At 44.2% G+C, this 25560-nt stretch overlaps 1 protein-coding gene across 4 annotated transcripts in view; it reads right to left on the minus strand.

Moving 5' to 3' along the window:
• LOC134344556 (pituitary adenylate cyclase-activating polypeptide type I receptor-like) overlaps nucleotides 1-25560 on the minus strand; it is a 269718-nt gene that overhangs the window by 126179 nt on the left and 117979 nt on the right. For all 4 annotated transcript variants that reach the window (XM_063044563.1, XM_063044562.1, XM_063044561.1 and 1 more), the window contains exons 4-8: nucleotides 24058-24165; nucleotides 22176-22285; nucleotides 10341-10447; nucleotides 4700-4832; nucleotides 590-743 (exon numbers count right to left, since the gene is read on the minus strand). In XM_063044563.1, coding sequence (XP_062900633.1) covers nucleotides 590-743; nucleotides 4700-4832; nucleotides 10341-10447; nucleotides 22176-22285; nucleotides 24058-24165 — 612 coding nt within the window. The remainder of the gene's footprint in view (nucleotides 1-589; nucleotides 744-4699; nucleotides 4833-10340; nucleotides 10448-22175; nucleotides 22286-24057; nucleotides 24166-25560) is intronic.

The raw sequence follows: 25560 nt of genomic DNA on the forward strand, positions 1-25560 counted from the left end.
GATTTGAGTATGCCCACAAGCTAACGAATCTCGGGGTTGTACGTGGTGACATATCTGTACTTTGATAATAAGTTTACTGTGAGCTTTGAACTAACGTGTCCATTAGTCGAGATCTTGCTAACGTGGAACGTCTCTCCTATTGGATCACAGACTTTGTGACAGAGATGACCTTTTATACCCCAATTGCTAATCTACAGTTTATTAAAAACCATTCTCAAAATACTAATTTCAGAAGGTTTTGCGCTCCTGCAGTGTACAAAACGGTGGCTAATGTCATGCATGTAAATTCCTGAGCAACACACACGTGGAGCAAGGATGACAACGGAGCAGTATCGTAAACGGTTTTACCAAGTTAGTAACAGAAAACACAGGGCAACTCAGACCCGTTGAGATGAACTCGAGCCTGCACAAAAAGAGACCCAATCGATTCACCACGCGATCGATTGCCCGCACGCGCACTTGCCCCACTCTTGAGATCGATGGCACGCGCATTTGTACCATTCCGGCCGCCAGTTCGACAGGGGCCCAGCTGACGGGTGGAGTGAGTTGGGCCTGGCGGCGTTTATCCCGCTTCACGTGAAACACTCACCCCATCCGATGAGGATGTACCAGAAGAAGTATCGGCGCTCAGGGAAGAAGGTCTCGACCAGCAGGGTGAAGAGGTAGAGTCCCTCGATGAACAGCCAGAAGTAGTTGGACATCACGCAGTAATGGAAAAAGACCATCATGGCCTTACACTGGATCTAGAGGGAAGCAGAGGCTGTGTTAATGTGCTGTGGGCTTTGGGTTTGGGACCCGGTTACCCCAGCTGTGGTGGATCCAGAGGGAAGCAAAAAGCTTATTAATAGAACATAGAACACGACAGCTCAGTACAAGCTCTTCAGCCCATAATGCTGTGCCAACCTTGTAACCCTTTCTGAGATCAGTGTAACCTTCCCTCCTAATGTGCCGTGGACTCCAGGCCCAGGACTCGCTCACCCCAGTTGATACATCTGAGTGGCTGTGGGGGAAATGTCATTCCCTACGACTGTGTTCAGCAGAGGTGTGGAAAGCAATCGGCTGTCTTCTAACAACTGTATTCATCGCCCAATGTCCGACAGCCTCAAATTAAAGAAATCCATCTCTCATCCCACCTCAGGGCAGCTCTTAAATGGTCATATGATGTGGAGGGACAGCGGCTGGCAGCTCCGGAATGCCCGGTTCGATCCTGACCTTGGGCGCTGCCTGTCTGGAGTTCGCACGTTCTCTTTGAGACCACGTAGGTTTCCCCCTCCTTCCAGAGACAGCTGCCCCGATGGGCTGGTTGGCCACTGTAAATTGCCCACAGCATGACGGTGCGGCACAGAGTCACACCACACAGAAACAGGCCTTTCGGCCCAACTCACCAATGCTATCAATTCCCACCTGAGGTAATCCCATTCTGCCGCACATGGGTCACATCCCTCCAACTTGCACACTCACGTTCCCCGTTATGTTGGCGGCACCGCAGAGGAAACTGTGAGCAGTTTCAAGCTCCTGGGGGTGCACATCACACACAACCTCTCATGGTCCCAGAACACATCCTACACAGTGAAGAAAGCTCACCAATGCCTCTGCTTTCTGACGAGGCTGAAGAGAGCTGGGCTTTACACATCTATACCTGTGTCATTCTACAGGTGCGCAGTAGAGAGCATCCTAGTATGGGTACAACTGCTTAGTATGGGAACTGTACTGTGGTGGACAGGAAGGCTTTACAATGGGTAGTCAAACTGCCCAATGCTTCACTGGTACCAAACTACCTGCCATCAAGGACATACAAACAGAAAGCTGCTGGAAAAGGGCCAGAAAAATTGTAAAGGATCCCACCCACCCTGCTTACAGACTGTTTGTCCCACTCCTATTGGGGAGGAGGCTATGTAGCATCCACACCAGGACTACCAGATTTAAGAGCAATTACTTTCCCCAAGCAGTAAGACTGATCAACACCACCACCCACTAACCCACCCCTCCACACCCCCAACCACCACTACTTTATCATTTCCTGTCAGTCACCTTATGTCAGTCACTCCTGTGGCTAGTGACACTTTATGGACTGACAATCAATCTATTAAATAAGCTATCTTATGTATTTATTTATATTTATTGGGCTTTTTCCTTTATTATTATCGTGTTTTTCATCTTTTATCTTTTTTTGTGCTGCATCGGATCTGGAGCAACAATTATTCAGTTCTCCTTTACATTTGTGTGCTGGAAATGATATTAAATAATTTTGAGTTCTTGAATCTTAACTTGAAACCATTCCTTTCCATGTATCTGTCTAAGTACATTTTAAATTCAGCCCTCTGCTGACTCCCCTGATACCGAGACTGAGAGAAGAGAGAGTGAGAGAGCGAGGGGGACAGGGAGGAAACAAAACAGAGTGGGACTGACCTATCATCCCTCTCATCATTGCTGGGGAAAATGCAGGATGAGATAACGGAGATAATTGAAGTGAACAACAGTCGGACCGTAGATTCTGGTCACCCACTTTGGCTGTTTTGTCAATCTTTGTGTACAGCTTTTCATAAATTCTCCAGTAGTTTTTATTTTCCAATAAACACGTACAAGAAAAATGAATCTTGAGGTAATCCTGATGAAGGGTCTCAGCCCAAAACACATTGACTCTTTATTCCCCTCCACAAATGCTGCCCAGTGTGAGTGTGTGTCTGTGTGCGTGGATTTCCAGCAGCTGCAGACTCCCTTGTGGCTATAATCTCTGGGTGCTTACATGGTCATATATGTGTAGTTTGATAATAAATTTATTCTGACTCTGACTTTGAAATCACCTGTAAACCTCCTACCCTTTTGCTGCACGTTACTGCTCTTTGGTCTATTTTGATATCAATGTTCTCTGTTCTCTTGTCACTCTTACCCAGCTCTACAGACTCACAAACCACCCTGCTTTGGAAATAACTCACTCCCTTCATCGTCACTGGGTCTAAACCCTGGAACTCCCTCCGCATCACAGGTAGAGAGAGTCATAAAGAGAGCTTCTGCCACTTTGTCCCCCATTATCAAACTACTGAGTACAGGAGATGGGATGTTTTTCTGAAGTTGTACAAGACATTGGTGAGGCTGAATTTGGAGTATTGTGTGCGGTTTTGGTCACCTACCTACAGGAAAGATCTAAATAAGGTTGAAAGAGCCCAGAGAAAAATTACAGGATGTTGCTGGGTCTTGAGGACCTGAGTTTATAGGGAAAATTTGTACAGGTTAGGACTTGATTCCCTGGAGCACAGAGAATGAGGAGAGAGCTTACAGAAGTTTGAAGAATTATGAGGGGTAAAGGGTAAATGCAAGCAGGCTTTTTCCTGTCGAGCAATACACACAAAGTGCTGGAGGAATGCCAGAATTCTTTTATGTGTGAGTTCCACCGGCATTTTGTGTGTGTTGCTTTGGATTTCCAGCATCTGCAGATTCTCTCGTTTGTTTTTCACCTCAGGTTGGATGGGACTACAACTGGAGGTCATAGTTACTAGAACTAGGGGACATTGCCTCAAGATTTGGGGGAAGTAGATTTAGAATGGAGGTAAGCAGGAACTGATTTTTCCAGAAAGTGGTGAATCTGTGGAATTCTCTGCCCAATGAAGCAGTGGAGGCTACCTCAGTAATATGTTTAAGATGAGGTTGGATAGATTTTCGCATAGTAGAGAAATGAAGGGTTATGGGGAAAAGGCAGGTAGGCCAGATCAGCCATGATCTTATTGAATGATGGAGCAGGCTCGATAGGCCAGATGGCCGACTCCTGCTCCTATTTTTTATGCAAACACGAGGAATTCTGCAGATGCTGGAAATTCAAGCAACACACATAACTTTTTGGATCTCCCCCTCCCCCTCCCACTTTTAAATCTCTTACTAGCTCTTTCTTCAGTTAGTCCTGACGAAGGGTCTCAGCCTGAAACGTCGACTGTACCTCTTCCTAGAGATGCTGCCTGGCCTGCTGCGTTCACCAGCAACTTTGATGTGTGTTGCTCCTATTTCTTATGTTAGGTTTGGAGATGTATGGTCTAGGTGCAGGTAACGTTTCAGAGATGAATGGGAAGGGTTTGGAGATGTATGGTCTGGGTGCAGGTAACGTTTCAGAGATGAATGGGAAGGGTTTGGAGATGTATGGTCTGGGTGCAGGTAACGTTTCAGAGATGAATGGGAAGGGTTTGGAGATGTATGGTCTGGGTGCAGGTAACGTTTCAGAGATGAATGGGAAGGGTTTGGAGATGTATGGTCTGGGTGCAGGTAACGTTTCAGAGATGTATAGGAAGGGTACAGGTTGATAGGACTAAGCAGGAGACCAGGCTGGCATGGACTGTAGGGCCTGTTTCTGTGGTCCTGTTCTACGACTATGATCTTGGGAGCTCCCTCACAAGAAGAACCACAGCAGTTCAAGGCAGCAGCCTAGCCCCTTGCAAAGGGCAGTCGGGAATGGGTAATGAGTGGGGACTTTCCTGTGATGCTCACATCAGAAAATTGAATAGAACACCTCATTAGATATGTGTTTTCTTCTTCATCCAACTTCCCCCCCCCCCCACACACACCTCCCATCAATCTTAACTCAATCTCCATCTGGGCTAATGTCTCCTCTGCACACGTACCGTCAGAAACAAGACCCCTTTCACACCCCACCGAGCACATCTCCCCTGCGCACCGCGGCCCACTCCCCGCCACCCCAGCCCTGCGGACTGACCGTGGAGACGGAGCAGTGGCTTCCCTCGCTCTCCGAGTACAGGATGGCGTCCTTGATGAAGACCGAAATGGCTCGTAGGATGAAGGAGACAAAGAGGTTCATGTGGATGTAGTTCCGGGTGCAATGAAGCTTCCTGCAAGAGAAGGCAGTTACTGAGGCAGGGAGGGAGTTCTGTTTATCCTCTCTGTGCTAAATGGTTCCCTCTGCCGCTTCCCCTACAAGCGCATCTAACTCCTGCCCCACTCGGACACGGACAGAGACAGGTACATACCTGATCTTCGCTATCCAACTCCTGCCCCACTCGGACACGGACACAAGCCATACAAATCAGAACCAGAGGGGTTAAGTTCACTCACCCCAACACTGAACTGATTCCACAACCTTTTTGCACTCAGCTTTAAGGACTCTACAACTGCTGTTCTTGTTATTTATTTATTATATTTTTCTTTTCTGTTGGTATTTGCACAGTTGGCCCTCTTTTGCACGGGAGTTGTTTGTCCGTCTCTGTTGAGTGCTGTTTTTATTGATTCTATTGTGTTTTTTTCTATTTACAGTGATTGCCCACAATCAATAATGAATCAGGGCTGTATACGGTGACATAGATGTACTTTGATAATAAAATTAACTTTGAACATTTTGAAATCATGAGGTCAAGTCACTGGGTATATTTAAAGTGGAGGTTGATAGCTTCTTGATTAGACAGGGCATCAAATGTTACGGAGAGAAGACAGGATAATGAGGCTGAGGGGGTTAATAAATCAGCCATGATGGAATGGTAGCACACACTCAATAGGCCGAATGGCCTAATTCTGCTCTTATGGTCTAACAACTCTCACTGTGACAGTATGTGTTTTCCCGGATGGTCTACTTCCCTCCCATATCCCAAAGACGTGTGGGCTGGCGGGTTCCTTGGCCATTGGAAGTTGCCTCCGGTGTGTACATGGGGAGAAATTACAGCGGAGGAATGAGTGGCTAGCATTGGAGGACATAAATAATCTTCCAGAAATAGTAAGGGACAGAGGGTCCAGTGAGATGGAGGAACTGAGTGAAATACATGTTAGTAGGGAAGTGGTGTTAGGTAAATTGAAGGGATTAAAGGCAGATAAATCCCCAGGGCCAGATGGTCTGCATCCTAGAGTGCTTAAGGAAGTAGCCCAAGAAATAGTGGATGCATTAGTGATAATTTTTCAAAACTCGTTAGATTCTGGACTAGTTCCTGAGGATTGGAGGGTGGCTAATGTAACCCCACTTTTTAAAAAAAGGAGGGAGAGAGAAACTGGGGAATTATAGGCCAGTTAGCCTAACGTCGGTGGTGGGGAAACTGCTGGAGTCAGTTATCAAGGATGTGATAACAGCACATTTGGAAAGCGGTGAAATGATCGGACAAAGTCAGCATGGATTTGTGAAAGGAAAATCATGTCTGACGAATCTCATAGAATTTTTTGAGAATGTAACTAGTAGAGTGAATAGGGGAGAACCAGTGGATGTGGTATATTTGGATTTTCAAAAGGCTTTTGACAAGGTCCCACACAGGAGATTAGTGTGCAAACTTAAAGCACACGGTATTGGGGGTAAGGTATTGGTGTGGGTGGAGAATTGGTTAGCAGACAGGAAGCAAAGAGTGGGAATAAACAGGACCTTTTCAGAATGGCAGGCGGTGACTAGTGGGGTACCGCAAGGCTCAGTGCTGGGACCCCAGTTGTTTACAATATATATTAATGACTTGGATGAGGGAATTAAATGCAGCATCTCCAAGTTTGCGGATGACACGAAGCTGGGTGGCAGTGTTAGCAGTGAGGAGGATGCTAAGACGATGCAGGGTGACTTGGATAGGTTGGGTGAGTGGGCAAACTCATGGCAGATGCAATTTAATGTGGATAAATGTGAAGTTATCCACTTTGGTGGCAAAAATAGGAAAACAGATTATTATCTGAATGGTGGCCGATTAGGAAAAGGGGAGGTGCAACGAGACCTGGGTGTCATTATACACCAGTCATTGAAAGTGGGCATGCAGGTACAGCAGGCGGTGAAAAAGGCGAATGGTATGCTGGCATTTATAGCGAGAGGATTCGAGTACAGGAGCAGGGAGGTACTACTGCAGTTGTACAAGGCCTTGGTGAGACCACACCTGGAGTATTGTGTGCAGTTTTGGTCCCCTAATCTGAGGAAAGACATCTTTGCCATAGAGGGAGTACAAAGAAGGTTCACCAGATTGATTCCTGGGATGGCAGGACTTTCACATGAAGAAAGACTGGATGAACTGGGCTTGTACTCGTTGGAATTTAGAAGATTGAGGGGGGATCTGATTGAAACGTATAAGATCCTAAAGGGATTGGACAGGCTAGATGCGGGAAGATTGTTCCCGATGTTGGGGAGTTCCAGAACGAGGGGTCACAGTTTGAGAATAGAGGGGAAGCCTTTTAGGACCGAGATTAGGAAAAACTTCTTCACACAGAGAGTGGTGAATCTGTGGAATTCTCTGCCACAGGAAACAGTTGAGGCCAGTTCATTGGCTATATTTAAGAGGGAGTTAGATATGGCCCTTGTGGCTACAGGGGTCAGGGGGTATGGAGGGAAGGCTGGGGCGGGGTTCTGAGTTGGATGATCAGCCATGATCATAATAAATGGCGGTGCAGGCTCGAAGGGCCGAATGGCCTACTCTTGCACCTATTTTCTATGTTTCTATGACTCAATGGGCTAAATGGCCTTGCCCTTTGCCATGAGGGAGTATGAAGTTCTCTCCTGCAGCACACCTGGTAGATTGACAGTAGAACTTCACCAAAATCTAAACTACCCCATTTAGCAATCAGAAGGGGGGGATGGGCACCATGTTACCTCACGCAAGCCTTCATCTTCCATGCTTCTCCCCACGCCCCCCCATTCAGAAACACCAGCTACAGCATCCAACTTTACCACGCCAAAGCCGTGGCTAATGCGGAGGGAGGAAGCTGCCCTCCCTCCATGTCCTCGATGTATACTCGCTGCCTCAGTAAAGCAGCCATCTTAGTCAAAGACACCAGCACCCCCAGGACACTCTCTCTTCTCAAAGTTCAAAGTAAAGTTTATTATCAGGGTACATCCATGTCACCACGTACAACCCTGAGGTTCTTTACCTGTGGGCCTACTTAGCAAATCTATAGATCAGTAACTGTAGACAGTGGACACAAACCGTGCAAATGCAGATATAAATAAATAGCAATAAATAACCAGCATGAAATAACAAGATAAAGGAGCCCATAAATGAGTGAATGAGGGGTAGTGACTGTCTTTGAACCTGGTGGTGCGAGTCCTGAGGCTCCTGTACTCCCTGCCCGATGGCAGCAGTGAGAAGGAGCTTGGCCTGGGCGGGTCTCCTCTCTCCCATCGGGCAGAAAATACAAACGCCTGAAAGCACGTTCCCCCAGGCTCAAGGGTAGCTTCTTTCCCACTGTCCAACGACTCCTTTGTCCGATAAGATGGATTCTTCACCTCACAGTCTGCCTCATTATGACCTTGAACCTTACTGTCTGCCTATTCTGCACTTTCTCTGTAACTAATATTCTGCATTCTGTTACTGTTTTCCCTTGTACTACCTCAATGCACTGATGTAATGAAATGATCAGTAACCTCAGTACATGTGGTTAATTTACCTGTTTCTTTAATTTGCTCCCAAGTTTCAAGGGCTCTATGACTCACGTTCTTAATATTATTTATTACTTATTTATTTATTAATATTTTTATTTTGTTTGTATTTGAACAGTTTGTCTTTCTGTGCAGTTTTCATTGATTCCATTGCACCTCTTTGTATCTACTATAAAGGCCCGCAGGAACATGAATTTCTGGGTAACATATGGTGACATATATGTACTTTAATAATAAGTTAGATCTTTGCATTTTGATTTAAAGCTACAGCTCATTCAGGCATTTGCACCTTCCTGCTGAAGTTCCAGGGTACACCAGCAGAGGGCGGCCCTGCTTGCAGCTTTAGACTGGGAATGGTTTGCATACACTGACCGATCTCAGACCAAGTCTGGTTCCTCCTCAAAACAACGGGCGGTAATAATGTCCCAATTGTAAAGAAATAAAGGTGGATCTTGCATGGTTTGTGTCAGTGTGCAGGGGATTAATTGCTGTTTCTGAGAGCTAGCCTCCGGATGAATGGGTGTATGGAATTTTCTGGTTTTCAGGTTCCAAGCCTAGAGTCATAGAGAACAGAAGCAGGCCTTTTGGCCCATCTAGTCTGTGCTGAACTGTTACTCTGCCTAGTCTCATTGACACATATCCAGACCATAGCCCTCCATTCCCCTCCTATCCATTGACACAGCCTGGTATGGGAACACCAATGCCTTTGAACAGAAAATCCTGCAAAAGGTAGTGGATTCAGCCCGTGTATCATGAATAAAGCCCTCCCAACCATTAAACGCATCTACATGAAACGCTGTCATAGAAAAGCAGCATCCATCGTCAAAGATCCCCATCTCCCAGACCTTTTTTTTGTCGCTGCTGCTGTCAGGAAGAAAGTACAGGAGCCTCAGGACTCGCATCACAAGGCTCAGGAACAGTTATTACCCCTCAACCGTCAGGCTCCTGAACAAAGAGGATAACTACATGCACTTGCCCATCTATTGAGATGTTCAAACAACCAATGATCTCACTTTAAGCACTCTTTATCTTGTTATGTCATGCTCTCATTACTTATTGCTATTTATTTATACTTGCATTTGCACAGTTTGGCATCTTCTGCACTCTGGTTGATCTTTTATTGATCCTGTTAAAGTTACTATTCCATAGATTTGCTGAGTATGCCCACAGGAAAATGAATCTCAGGGTTGATTACGGTGACATATATGTACTTTGATAATAAACTTTACTTCAAATTTTGAACTCTTACTTATCCATACTTCTCTTAAATGTTGAAATTGAACTCACATCCACTACTTTCACACGCAGCTCATTCCACACTCCCATAATCCTCTGAGTGGAGAAGGTTCCCCCCTTAGCATTTCACCTTTCACCCTTACCCTATGACCTATAGTACTAGTCTGACCCAACCTCAAAAACAGATTTGCATTTACCCTATCCCTACCCCTTATAATTTAGTATATCACAATCAAATTTCCCCTCATTCTCCTGTGCTCCAAGGAATAAAGTCCTAACCAATTCAACATGTCCTGGCAACATCCTTGTAAATTTTGCGCACAACTCACCATATGTCTTTTGATTTTATTTATTTATTCATTTAGAGATAACAGTGTGGAACTGGCCCTTCCGGCCCCAACGAGCCACACCGCACCACCCAGCTACGCACCTAATTAACACCAGGCCAATCACAGGACAATTTACATCTTTGGACTACGGGGTGGGGAGGGTGAGCCCCAGGAGGACACCCACGCATCTCACGGGGAGAACTGACAAACTTCTTCCAGACGGTGCTGGAATTGAACTCTGAACACTGAACTCTGGGACGCCTTTGGCTGTAGTATCGTTGCGGGAGTCGCCACACTGTTGCCATGCTGACAGAGAAAGCCCACACGGCCACGGCGGGAAAGTACAAACTCTTTACGGAGATAGAACCCCGATCACGATCGCCGATACTATAAAACATTACGCTACCATGCCACCCTCGAGCGGTGGGGAGAAACCTACCGGAGAAAGGTCTTACCTAAAGCGGCAGAGTATGATCATAGCGATGGCCAGGGAAACCAGGGAGGTGCTGTAGCCCACCGTGTAGAGAGCCTTGACGGACACATAATACTGACCCTGCAAGAGCTGAGAGAGAGAGTGTGTCAGTACCGCAGAACCGCGCAGGGAGAGTGGAAGAAGGTGTTCTCAGACGCTGCCTCGTTAGGTAGCTTGCTGGAGGTGCAGGAGCCTTAGGTCCCACACCACCAGGTTCAGGAACAGCTACCACTCTCCGACCATCAGGCTCCTGCACTTCGCTCACCCAAGTTTATTGTCATTCAACCAGTCAGGGGTATACATCTAAACAAAACATCGCTCCTCTGGGCCAAGGTGCACATATCACACTCAGCCGATAAAATAATATTAACAGATAAAAGATATTCTGTACAAGCTGACATTAAAGTGCATATATAGCATATAGTTAAACATACAAGAGTATAATGCTATTGACGCTGTCATAAGTAATGCGTTCAGGGTGGTAGCAGAATTCTCATGGCCTGGGGGATAAATCTGTTGCCCAGCCTAACAATCCTTGTTTTTGTACAGCGGTACCATCTGCCTGACGGAGGGATGAGGCATGGCTGGGAGGGGTCCTTGACAATGCAGAGGGCCCTGCGAGTGCAGCACATCCAGCGAATGTCCCGGATGGGCTGGGGGAAGGCCCCGATGAAAGGCACTCTGAACTGATTCCACATCCTGTGCACTCACTTTTGGGGACCCCACAACGAGCGATCTCCGCATTATTCATTTACTTTCTTTCCCCGCTGCCGTCTGTAAGGAGTTTGTACGTTCCCCCTGTGACCGGGCAAGGTTCCTCCAGATGTTGTTTCCTCCCACAGTCTAAAGGCTGACAGGTTAATCGGTCACTGTGAATTGTACCGTGATTAAGCTAGGATTAAATCGGGGGTGTCTGGGCAGCCAGCCCAAAGGGCAGGGGGGGCCTGTTCTGTGTTGTATCTCAGTATACACACCCACACACACAGATTTGCACAGTTTGTCTTCATTTGCACAATGGTTGTGAGCCCGTGTGTAGCTTTTCACTGATTCTATTGTGTTTCTTTGTTCCACTGTGAATGCCCACAAGAAAATTAATCTCTATGTACTTTGAACTGTCACCCTAACTGAATATTCCCTACTATGATAAGATGGACACCTGACCTCACCATCTGGTTGTCTTACTGTCTATCTGCACGACACTTTCTCTGTAACTACAACAATTATTGAATTGAATTCACATTATTACATCTTTCACATACACGAGGAGAAAAAATCTTTACGTTATGTCTCTGTCTAAATGTGCAATTTATAGTAATTTGTAATAATAACTATGTGAACAGGACAGTCAATGTAACACAGAAATACAGTTGTATCAGCGTGAGTTAATCAGTCTGATGGTCTGGTGGAAGAAGCTGTCCTGGAGCCTGTCGGTCCTGGCTTTTATGCTGCAGTACCATTTCCCAGATGGTAGCAGCTGGAACAGTTTTTGTTTGGGGTGACTCGGGTCCCCTATGACCCTTCGGCCCCTTTTTACACACCTGTCTCTGTAAATGTCCTGAATAGTGGGAAGTTCACATCTACAGATGCGCTGGGCTGTCCACACCACTCTCTGCAGAGTCCTGCGATTGAGGGAAGTACAGTTCCCATACCAGGCAGTGATGCAGCCAGTCAGGGTGCTCTCAATTGTGCCCCTGTAGAAAGTCCTTAGGATTTGGGGACCCATATCAAATTTCATTAACCGTCCGAGGTGAAAGAGGCGCTGTTGTGCCTTTTTCACCTCACAGCTGGTATGTTCATACCATTCTGCATTCCATTACTGTACTACCTCAATGCACCGGTATGATGAATTGCTCTGTCTAGACAGTGAGCAAAACCATTTTCCCACTGTAAACAGGTACATCTGACAACTATAAACCAATTTAGCAATTTTACTACATGGCGATCAAACAATTCATGCAGAGGACTGAAGGATGTAAATCAGCACTATCTCTGGAAAACACCAATATCCATTGACGTCCAGTTGTCAAAACAACCCTCCATCATGGCTCGGAATGGAAGCACCAATGCCAAAACCAAAAACATGGAGAATGTTATCATTTTGTGGCAGCAGGACAGTGCAATAGATAAAAAATATATAATTTAAAATTAGAAATATGCATTAGAAACAAGTAGTGGAAGAAAGGAGGAATAGTGTGGTAGTGTTCATGGGTTGGTTCAGTGTCTGTTCAGAGATCGGATGGCAGAGGAGAAGCTGTTTCTGAATCATTAAGTGTGTGTCTTCAGGCTCCTGTACCTCCTCCCTGATGGTAGCAATGAGAAGAGGGCACGTCCTGGGTGATGATGGGCCTTAATGATGGATGCCATCTTTTATCAGGCATTGCCTTTTGAAGATGACCTCAATGCTGGAGAGGCGGGTGCCCTCAATGGAGCTCGTGCTCATGATGGAGCGGCTGGTGCCCACGTTGGAGAGGCGGGTGCCCACGATGGAGGGGGCGGGTGCCCACGATGGAAAGGCTGAGTTTGCAGCTTCCTGCAGCTTTTTCTGAGTGGGTTATGGAGAGAGGTAGGTTGGGATATTTCCTCATAGGAATGTGCATAGGGGAATGAAAGGTGTATAATTTCTGTAACTTCTAGGAGGGGCATAGAGATGGTGAAATGCACACAGATTTTGTTTTTGTTTGTCCCGGGGTTGGAGAATCAAGAAGTAGAGAACCCAGGTTTAAGGTGAAAAGGGAGAGATTTTACAGGAACCTGAGGAGCAACATTTCATCCAGAGGGTGGTCCGTGTATGTTATGAGCTGCCAGTGGAAGTGGTTGAGCAGGTACATTAACAATGCTTAAAGACACTTGTTCAGGTGCATGGATTGGAAAAGTTTAGAGCAGTGGTTCCCAAAGTGGGTGATATCACAACCACCCCGCTACTGGGTCATTCGGAGTTTCTAAGGGGATGATAGAGATAAAGGGAGTGGGGGGTTCACTCAGCAGTGAAAGATGACAGGCTTAATTTAAGAAATGAATCTCTTATTACAAGCATTTGATCTTCATTGCTTCATAAATATTTACATTGATCACGTGATCACCTCATCTCTTGCTAACCCACCATTTTCTTTGACTTTGCTCAAACTGTGTTAAGGTTGATGAAAAGCAATGTGACAATCTGCCTGGCGTGCAGAGTTCCTCCTTTTTGTGTTTGTTGATTTGGATTTCCAGCATCCGCAAATTTTCTCCTGTTTGTGACAATCCTGTATTTGGTAGAGCATGAGAAACCTGGACTGAAAGAAATCATGTGATTTCTGGGCCCGGCCCCACATTACAGTGTAAGCCAGTCAATTCTGATACTGCAATCACACCGTGACACTATTCCTGTGAATTAGGGTGTGTATTCAATGGGGTAAAGTTCAGAATCTGTCCTTTTGACTACATTTCTCTAGTTCACACCTGACTGAGATATCACTGCCCTTCTACCTTCAGGCAGAGTCAGCTTTGCCTGAGCTACGATGATACCATAACTTTCCCCTTTATCGATCGCAGCGCTTAAGGTTGGACGTAAACAATAGACGATGACTGTGGTCATTAATCCATAATGAAAAAGGCAGAAGCAGACCAAACAAAAGAGAAATGTAGAGGGAGTGCAGGGTGGCGTATCTGCAATATGGATTTCTACCAGCACAAAGCAACCAACAGCAGCCAACGTGTCTGTTGTGTGAAAATGTTTTTTTCCCCAAATGAAGCAATGAAACTGTTCTGGTTCAACTGAATACACTCTGATAAAGTAAGTTACTTTCAGTCACTTTGTGATAACTTTCAGAAATGGATCACACTTCAAAACATGTTTGCCAGCACTTCACACCGAAACAGTGATTTCCTATGTGTTTCCTACGACATTTCATTGCTCGTTGCTCAATCTGGAAAGCCCCATGCCATTGGAGAAGAACTGATTCTGCCAGCAGTAAGGGAGTTTCTGAGTATGGTTCTCTATCAATCACCAGACCAAATAATTAAAGTGATTCTGCTCAGTGACAACTCTGTTCAAAGACGAATAGTTGAAATCTCAAACAAAAGAAAATCTGAAGATGTTGGAAATTCAAGCAACACACACAAAATTCTGGAGGAACTCAGCAGACCAGGCAGTATCTATAGAAAAGAGTACAGTCAATGTTTTGGGCCCAGACCATAAGACATAAGAGCAGAATTAGGCCAGGTAGTCTATTGAGTCTGCTCCAGCATTCAATCATCGCTGATCCTTTTTTCTATCTCCTCCTCAACCCCAGTTCCCGGCCTTCTCCCCGTAACTTGTGATATCATGTCCAATCAAGGACCTCGATATACTCTTTTCCATGGATGCTGCCTGGCCTACCGAGTTCCTCCAGCATTTTGTATGTGTTGAATAGATGATGTCTGAGAATGTGGAAGACACATTGTGCAACATACTTAGGACAACTGAATTTGCTCTGAAGTTGGATGAGTTAACTTTGCTAGGCAACAAATCTTTGCTTCTTGGTTATGTTCACTTCATAAAAGATGAAAGCATGGTTCAAGAGTTGTTATTTGCAAGGTGACTAGAAACAGATAGGAAGGGGGAGCTAATATTTTGGGTCATTGAGCAATTTTTACAGGAGGGCATTCTGCTCACCAATGTTCTTGTTTCTGCAACAGGAGAGGCAGCATCAATGACAAGACGCCACCATGGGGTTATTAGTTTCTTGAAAATATCTGTACCTAATATATTTACCATTCACTTTGTACTTCACAGACAACATCTTGTCTCAGAAATAAAACCCAAGTGTTCTGCGGCACAAATCATGAAATACTGTTATCTCTGCAGTAAGTAAAATCAAATCCTAGGCTCTCAATTCTCGACTATTTCGAGAGCTTTGTATTGAGAATGGTCAACACTTTGGCGGCTTGCTGTTGAACAGAGAAGTCAGATGGCTCTCAAAAGGAAACTGCCTGAGATGCTTTTGTGCACTTTTTGAAAATGTGATAAACTCCTTTGAAGACTTGAATGCTTCATTCGGTAATCAAGCTCAAGAATATTAGGCATGACATTGCTTATTTGTCAGGATTATTTGCAATATTTAATAAAAACAATCTTAAATTGCAATTGTGAATCTTATTAAAGCTAAATCAGTCCTCTCCACATTTCTGACCAGGTTAACCCTAGTTAAGTGCAATATGGACCATGGTGACCTTCTCGAACTTCCGAGTCTCTCTGAGTTGGAAGAGAAACAAAGAATATCAGATAATGATCTTCAAGTATACTGTGTCCACCTGGGTGAGCTGCATAAAAACAGGTCGGACAGATTTCAGGATCTTCTCTTGATCCAAATTCCAGATCGGGTAATAAATTCATTGCTGAACACTTGTAATGAGGAATTAACAGGAAGGATGGAGGAAGAATGAATCTTACTACAATATGACTTCGATCTGAAGCCGAGCTTCAAAAATCATATCAAGACCTTTGGTCGTAGAAAGCAATCTCTGCACTATGGAAAAAGGTCAAGTTGTATTTTTATAGCCTTTTTAACATTATGTTTAGCGGAGCGCAGTTTCAGTGCAGTTACCCAAATTCTTTCAAAGGAATGAAACAGATTTCAAATTACTGAATGTGGGGATCTGAGACTCCGTTTGAGCGACTTCTGAATAATGTCTGGAATCATTTGTCACTGCGTTAAAATTGTGGTTCCAATTTTCCTTCACTACGCATTGTAAATCAAAATTCTTTATAGCTTTTATGTAATGCTGGAAAGAGAGAGGGGTCTCTGAGGAGGGGGTCTGGGAGCCAAGGAAGCAGTTTGGGGGAAAACTGATTTGGAGGGTATTAGGTCAAACATGAGCAGATGGAGCAGGCTTAGATGGGAATCTCGGTCAGCATGGTTAGATGGACTGAAAAGCCTATAACTATGCTGTAGGACACTCTGACACAAGTCCTGGTTACGTGACCACCAACACCAGGCAGGCAATCTCTAGAGAGTATTGATAATGGCTGGGGTCACCTGACTTGCGCAGAAGATGGCAACGGCAAACCACTTCTGTAGGAAAATTTGTCAAGAACAATCATGGTCAATAGACCATGATTACCCACATCATACGACACGGCACATAATAATGAATGTGAGTCATCTGGCACATCATTTGTGGATAGCAAAGATCTAAAATTCTCAGTCAGAGCATTCATAAATCTCTTCACTTGTCTCCCATTGGCCCCTAGAGATTTATCCACACTAAAGCCCATCACGGCATGGAGTACCACTGCTTTACTAGGGAGACTTACTTTTTCCCCAAATCCCCCGACCACAAAGTTAGTATTATCCTTTGTGTACACTAATGAGAATACAAAGATGTCCCTTTAGAACAGAGAAGCTATTTCTGTAACCAGAGGGTGGAGAATCTGTGGAATTCATTGCCACAGACAGCTGTGGAGACCAAGTCACTGGTAAATTATTGGCTGATCAAATTAAAACCTTTAGAGCTAAACAACAGATTAAAGAAATATGCAAGGCTGATGCTGATAGGACAACTGATTATTTAGAAATAAATAATACTTCCAGAGAATTTTACTCTAAACTTTATAGTTCTGAATCTTCTAAAGATGATGCTGTAATGAACAATATTTTAGATCAAATAAATATTCCTACAATTTCTGCCGACAACAGAAAATTGTTGGAACAACCTACTTCTTTTGAGGAAATTGTTGAGGCTGTGTGCTCATTACGTTTGAGGAAAGCACTGGGTCCAGACGGATTTTCTGGAGAATTTTACAAGATCTTTTCCTCACTGCTTACACCTCATTTATGTTCAGCTTTTTCGGATTCATTTAAGTCGGGCAGACTTCCTCAATCGCTTTATGAGGCTTCCATTTTGTTTATTCTTAAAAAGAATAAGGATCCAACTGAATGCTCTTCTTATAGACCAATTTCTTTACTTAATGTTGATGCTAAGATCTTTTCTCAAGTTCTGGCCCATAGCATTGAAAATATTTTACTATCTGTCATTTCTGATAACCAAACCAGGTTAATCAAAAATTGATATTCTCACTTTAATATTCACTGGTTATTAAATGTTATTTATTCTCCTTCTAACACAGTATCAGAATGTGTGGTATCCCTAGATGCTGAGAAAGCTTTCAACAGAGTTGAATGCAATTATTTATTTAAAACTTTAGAAAAATTTAATTTTGGACCTGTTTTCATTCAATGGATTAAATTACTTTATTTAGCTCCTTCTGCTAGGATTATCACTAATTTTCGTAACTCCAAACCATTTAAGCTTCAACGTGGCACTAGACGAGGTTGTCCAGTCAGCCCTTTGCTTTTTGATCTGGCCTTAGAACCTTTAGCCATTGCTTTTCGAAAATCTAATGATATCACCAGTATTTTAAGGAGAGACACCATTCATAAAGTCTCGTTGTATGCTGATGATTTGCTGCTATTTATTTCTAATGTTGAGATTTCATTACCCCATGTGCTTTCTTTACTCTCCTGTTTTAGCCGGTTTTCAGGTTATAAAAGTGAACTTTTCCCTTTGAACAATTTGATACCAACAAATTCTAACCTTCCTTTTAAAATTGTAAGAAACCAATTTACTTATTTAGGTGTAACAGTTACTAAAAATTATAAGTGTCTATTTAAAGAAAATTTTCTTACTCTATTGAATCATGTAAAAAAAACTATTAAATTGTTCGCCTCTTTCGTTATTGTTAATTAGTCGAATTAACTATCAAAATGAATATATTACCTAAATTTATATATCTTTTTCAGGCATTGCCGGTTTTCATTCCTAAATATTTTTTTGATTCTCTTGACTCTATTATATCTTCTAATATATGGAAGAATAAGCGTTCGAGATTAAATAAGATTCATCTTCAGAAAGATAAGAAGAATGGAGGATTAGCCTTACCAAATTTTAGATTTTATTATTGGGCAGTTAATATAAGAAATCTTACATTTTGGTTATATTATATAAATCGTGAGGATTGCCCGATGTGGGTTTTCTTAGAAGCTAACTCTGTTAATAAATTCTCTGTTTCTCTTCTTGGATCCTCACTTCCTTTGTCTCTGAGTAAGTTAACTGATAATCTGGTAGTTAAACACACACTATGAGGATTTGGATACAATTCCAAAAATACTTTGGCTTATTGAGATTTTCTCTTTTGAGTCCCATTTTTTCTAATTTTTTTTTAAACCCTCTATGATTGATGTGGCTTTTAAAGAATGGGATAGGTTAGGTATTAAATGCTTTCAGGACTTGTTTGTAGAGGGAGGTCCTTTATTGTTTGAACAATTGTCAACTAAGTATAGTTTACCCGAAGCTCATTTTTTTCAATATCTACAAATAAGAGATTTTTTACGGTCTCAAATAAGTAATTTCCTAAAAGTCCTGATAAGAATCTACTAGATGTAATTTTTAATCTGAAACCTTTTTATAATGGATCTATATCTAATATTTATAATATGCTCTTGGGAATGAGAAGTGTTCCTTTAGATAAAATTAAAAATTTACAAGATTTACAGACTTCAATTTCTGAGGAAACTTGGAATCAAATTTTTAGATTGGTCAAAACTTCATCGTTATGTGCCCGTCACTCTCTCCTTCAGTTTAAGGTGGTCCATAGGGCCCATATGACTAAGGATAAGTTGTCTCGTTTTTATTTAGATATATCTCCGTATTGTGATAAATGTAATCATGGAGAAGCTTTACTCATTAATATGTTTTGGACATGTTCGAGTCTTGGAAAGAAGTATTTCAATCCTTTTCAACACTTTTTAAAGTAAATTTCAAGCCTAATCCTTTGACTGCTTTATTTGGTATTGTTGGAGGAAAGGATATTATTTTGGAGCCATCTGATTTGTACATTTTGGCTTTTATTTCTCTTATGGCCAGAAGGACGCTCTTGCTTAAATGGAAAGATGTGGCCCCTCCTATTCACACTCAATGGTTACGTGATGTGATGTCATGTTTAAATTTAGAGAAGATTTGATGTTCAATCTTTGAATCTGATCAAGACTTTCAAACATTGTGGGGACCTTTTCTGAATTATTTAAAAAACCTTTGATTTGCTGTGAAAGCACAGATGATAACTAACAATATTTTTTTCTACTAATCAGCTTCGGTCTTAGTAGTGGGTTAGATTTTTTTATACCATAAAATTATCATTTTTCAATGTTGTGAACTAATTGACTTGTACGAATATAGGGTAAGGAGTCTTTATGTGCGATTTAGTTTAATGTATTGACATTTTTTTCCTGTACTCTGTGTTCTTATATATTTAAATTAATAAAAAATATTGAAAGAAGCCAAGTCATTGGGTATATTTAAAGCAGAGGTTGATAGATTCTTGGTTAGTCAGGGCATCAAAGGTTACAGGGAGAAAGCAGGAGTATGGGGTTGCGAGTAATCATAAATCAGCCATGATGAATGGTGGAGCAGACTCGATCAGCCGAATGACCTGTGCCTTATGGTCTTATAGTAAAGTACTCTTTTACCGCTGTACCATTGAGAGCATACTCACCAACTGCATCTCAGTGTGGTTTGGCAATTGTCCCGTATCGGACCACAAAGCACTCCAGCATGTGGTGAAAACTGCCCAGTGGATCATCAGCACCCAATTGCCCACCATTGAGAACATCTACCATAAACGCTGCCTGAGCAGGGCGAAAAGCATTATCAGGGATGCATCTCACCCTAACCATGGACTTTTTACTCTCCTCCCATCCAGTAGGCGCTACAGGAGCCTCCGCTCCCGCACCAGCAGGCACAGGAAGAGCTCCTTCCCCGAGGTGGTGACACTGCTGAACCTCACATCACAGCGCTAAACAGTATTGCATCCATATTGTGCTGTCTCTGTACTTTCATATTTGTGTGCTGTAGCACTTTTTTTATTTGCAGTTATTTTGTAAATAACACTATTCTTTGCAATCGGAGGGAGGAGGAGATGGCGACGCATCGCAGTGCGCGCTGCCGTTCTGAATGAATATCGGTATGTGTAACTAGGGGTGCCATGCATCAATCCGGATTTGATGGGGACAGCCGTGAAAGCGCAGAGGAACATCTGGAGCAACATCTGAAATGCCTGCTTCGCTGCTGCTGCTACTGTGTGATTGAGAATCTCCGGAGGGGAAGGACCCAAATCCTCGGCCCTGCGTATCGCCTGTTGCCGGGGCCGGGGTCGAAACGCTCAGCAGAGATGGTGGTCGATGCATCGGTGTCGGGAGGTGGTCGGAGGCTCGGAGTTTTTCGGATGGACTCGGAGTCGGACTGTGGTCGGATGCTTCCGGGATGCTGCATCGGCAAGTTTGCGGCGCTGGAGGTTTACCATCTGCGTGAGATGATGGGACTTTGGAGAGACTCTGAGACTTTTACTGTGCCATGGTCTGTTCTTATCAAATTACGGTATTGCTTTGCACTGTTGTAACTATATGTTATAATTATGTGGTTGTTGTTAGTTTTTAAGTCAGTTTGTCATGTGTTTTTGTGATATCATTCTGGAAAAACATTTTTATCATTTCTTAATGCATGCATTACTAAATGACAATATAAGGGCACTGCGTGTCCTTATAATCATAATAATAATTTCTGGTGAGATGCTAAATGCATTTCATTGGCTTTGTATCTGTACTCGGCACAATGACAACAAAGTTGAATCTAATCTAATCCAATCTAATCATTTAGGATCTCACTGAGACCGTCTGACTCCAAGCATTGACTGTCCCTGATCACACCCCCTGCACTCGCTTTCCCCCTCAATCAAAGTTCAAAGCAAACTGACTATCAAAGTATGTATTTGCCACCATAGACTACCCTGAGACCCATTACCTTGCAGGCATTCACAGTAAAACAAAGACATACAATACAATCAATAAAAAACCACACGCAAAGTCTCAAGCCTAGCGAAGAGCTAGACCTTCTCCACAAGTGGTTTGAAGGGGAGCCACTGCACCACTCAAAAGGTTTAGAGCAACTCACATCAATAATCCAGCTACCAGGTTAGAAATGCTGAGTCAGATGCTGGACAAATATTATGGCTCTCCAGAAGCAATGGAAGAATCTCTCTTCAGCAGACTAGATAATTTTCCAAAGCTCTCACAGAACAAACCACAGAAGCTACAAGGGCTTGCAGACCTGCTGTCAGAAGTGAAAGCCGCAATAAAGCAAGGGTTACCTACCAGGACTGAGTTTCTTGGATACAGCAAGAGGATTCAACCATACAGTGGTGAAACTACTGAGCAACATGCGAGACCAGTGGATAACTACAGGGTTCATGTATAACACGAAGCATCATGCCCACTACCTGCCATTTCCATTCTTGTGGAATTTGTGGGAAGACCAGTCTCTGGGACTATCCTTCTTTTGTCATAGACTTAAGGAAATGATCACTTGGCCTTTAGATTCAGTAGTTAAGGTTGATATCCTATGGACATCGAACGAGGAGTGCTCTGGTCTCTGGGGAGGCAGTTCGGTCTTTTATGGACACACTGTAATGGCAGTAGAATTATTCTGAGAACTTGAATTGTAGAGTCCTCGGAAGTATTGAATCTGTAGGTTGTGGAATCAATTCAGTTCTGTGGGTGAAAACTCCTTGTTAATGAGAGAGGTCGGAGGAGAATGGCCAGACTGCTTCAGGCTGTCAGGAAGGTGACAGACAGGATCAGACTGGGGTCCCCGGAGCTGTGCACATTGGTCCCACCAGCCGATTCTCTGTGCTGCCACTATTATGTTCTGGGGGGGGGTGGGGGGAAGCGGACAGTGAGGAGGGTCCACTGAGGAAAAGACACTCTTTGTTAAAAGACGCAAGACTTGTGGGGACAAGTAGAGTTACCTGGTCTCCAATCTCAGTGATGTTTTCGTCAAGGCCGCACGCCTCGTAGTAATGGGGAAAGGTTTCCGACCAGCCTTCGTATGTGCAGTTCCTGTAGACTAACCCCAAATCTGAAGAGTTTACAACACAAAAATGAAGAGAAATTATTCTCTAACTTCCAGTGACCACTCCCCACTGTCCCTTCCAGCCCTCCCCCCCCCCCCACCATACACACCATTTCAGTTTTCTCCCGTACTGGTGGTTCTCTCACCCCTTCTCACCTCCTCCCCCACCCTCACAAACTGCCCAGCACCTCCCTCTGGTTCCCCACCTTCTTCCATGGTCCACTGTCCTCTATCAGATTTCTTCTTCTTCAGCACCTTACCTTTTCCACCTATCATTGCCCAGCTTCTCGTCCCTCCTTCCTCACCTACCCACCTTCCCCTCACCTGGTCACAGCTATCGCCTGCCTGCTTGTACTCCTCCCCTTTCCACCCACTTTCTTATTCCAGTATCCGCCCCCTTCCTCCCTTCCTTTCCCGTTCTGATGAAGGGTCTCGGCCCAAATCGTTGACTGATTATTCCCCTCCATAGTCGCTGCCTGGCCTGCTGAGTTCTCCCAGCAGTTTGTGTGTGTTGCTCTGGATTTCCAGCATCTGCAGAACCTCTTGTGTCTGGAGTATGGTATTCAGTTCTGGCCACCCCATTACAGGAAGGGAGTAAGAGCATTGTAGAGGGTGCAGAGAGTTTTACCAGGACGCGGCCATGTTCAATAACGAGAGACTGGACAAGTTTACATTGTATTCTCTGGAGCTGCAGAGAAGACCTGCAAAGGTTTATGAGATTATGAGGCATAGAAAGAGTAGACAGTATCTGTTTCCCAGGGTTGAAATGTTTAATACCAGAGTGCGTGCATTGAAGATGGGGGGAGTGGGGGGTAAGTTCAAAGGAGGTGTGTGGAGCAAGTGGTGGGGGTCTGGTAGATGCAGCCTGGGGTGGTGGTGGAGGCAGATGTCAGAGGCATTCTAGAGACCCTTGGATGGGCATCTGACTGCTCAGAAAATGGAAGCATATGACCATTGATTAGGTAGAAGGGATTAATTTAATTTGGTGTTCGGTTTGAATTAATTAAAGGGACTGCAATGTGCTGTAGATTTTTCAATGTTCTATGTTGTGTTGAGCTAATAGACAATAGACAATAGGTGCAGGAGTAGGCCATTCGGCCCTTCGAGCCAGCACCGCCATTCACTGTGATCATGGCTGATCATCCACAATCAGTATCCTGTACTCTGTCCAGAAACAGAGGCCACAGTTAAAGAATAAGGGGTAGACCATTTAGAACGGAGCTGAGGAAAAGCATATTCACACAGAGGGTTGTGGTTCTGTGGAATGCTCTGCCTCAGAAGGCAGTGGAGGCCAGTTCTCTGGATGCTTTCAAAAAAGAGTTAGATAGAGCTCTTAAAGATAGAGGAGTCAAGAGATGTGGGGAGAAGGCAGGAACAGGGTACTGATTGTGGATGATCAGCCATGATCACAGTGAATGGCAGTGCTGGCTCAAAGGGCCGAATGGCCTACTCCTGCACCTATTGTCTGTTAGCTCAACACAACATAGAACATTGAAAAATCTACAGCATATTACAGTACTTTTAGCCCACAATGTTGTGCCGACCATGTAACCTACTCTAGAAGCTGCCTAGAATTTCCCTACCGCATAGCCCTCTATTTCTCTAAGCTCCATGTACCCATCTAAAAGTCCCTAAAAAGAGCCTATAATGGACCACAAGGCCTGGCCTGTGCTCTACTGCTTCATGTTGTGTATATTCGATGTTCTAAGGGCCAAAATGCACCCATCCAGTTGACTCCACTCTCTGAGGAACTGCCCAAGATGGGTCCGCGGTGTTACCGTTATCGGTGTTAATGAGTCTGAAGTATCCTGGGCAGGTGACAGAAATAACTTCGCCAAAGGCTGCATTCGGCCAGCAGGTTATGTTGTCCCACATTCCTGGACAGTCTGCGGAGAGAAACAGCAGGAAATTATCAGACTGAGCCCTCACCCATCAGAGTAAAGATCAGCTGGTTTAAAGTGCATTTATTATCGAAGTATGCACACCATACACAACACTTCGATTCATTTTCTTGCAGGCAGCCACAGGAAAATAAGGAAATATAATAGATTCCATGAAGAAACAGACATAACAAATGCAGAGTCCCTGAAAGCGAGTCTACAGGCCTTGGAGTCAGTTCATCACTGAGGCGAATGAAGCCATCCAGGAGCCTGAAGATTGTAGGGCAGCAACTGTTCTTGAACTTGGTGGCGTGGGACCCTAGACTCCTGCATCTGCTGCCAGATGGTAGTAGCGAGGGGTGAGGGGGACTGGTCAAACACAGACAGAATGTTGGGCTCAGGTGGAGGACATTGGCTGTAGTGCAATGAACTCTAGTTGGGATTGTTTCTGGGTGTAACATATCGGGTAACCTGTCTAGGCCAAGCATGCTAAGGTAACCATGAGGAAGCACTATGTCCTTACCTTCTTAGGATGTTAAGGTTCAGCTTGTTACTAAACACTCTAGCAAACTTCTACAGATGTACTGTTGAAAGGCCTGACTGGTTCCCCCATGGTCTGGTACAGCAAGTTGAATGGACAACACAGGAACACAACCATAGAGAGTAGTAAACTCAGCCCTATGCACCACGGGCACATCCACTCCTCACCATGGCTAGTATCTACAGGAGGTGCTGCCTCGAGTAAGCAACGTCATTATCAAAGATCCCACCGACCGGGCCATGCCGTCCTGCAGCTCCCATTGGGCAGGAGGTACAGAAACCTGAAGTCCCACACCACCAGGCTGAAGAACAACTACTTAGAACATAGAAAACCTACAGCACAGTACAGGCCCTTTGTGCCGAACATGTCCCTACTTTAGAAATTACTAGGCGTACCCATAGCCCTCTATTTTTCTAAGCTCCATGTACCTATCCAAAAGTCTCTTAAAAGACCCTATCGTATCCGCCTCCACCACCGGCAGTCCATTCCATGCACACACCACTCTCTGCGTAAAAAACTCACCCCTGACATCTCCTCTGTACCTACTCCCCAGCACCTTAAACCTGTGTCCTCTTGTGGCAACCATTTCAGCCCTGGGAAAAAGCCTCTGACTATCCACATGATCAATACCTCTCATCATCTTATACATCTCTATCAGGTCACCTCTCATCCTCCGTCGCTCCAGGGAGAAAAGGCTGAGTTCACTTAACCTATTCTTATAAGGCATGCTCCCCAATCCAGGCAACATCCTTGTAAATCTCCTCTGCACCCTTCCTATGGCTTCCACATCCTTCCTGTAGTGAGGCGACCAGAACTGAGCACAGTACTCCAAGTGGGGTCTGACCAGGGTCCTATTTAGC

This window comes from Mobula hypostoma, chromosome 3 (assembly GCF_963921235.1).
Source record: "Mobula hypostoma chromosome 3, sMobHyp1.1, whole genome shotgun sequence".
Taxonomy (NCBI): Eukaryota; Metazoa; Chordata; class Chondrichthyes; order Myliobatiformes; family Myliobatidae; genus Mobula; species Mobula hypostoma.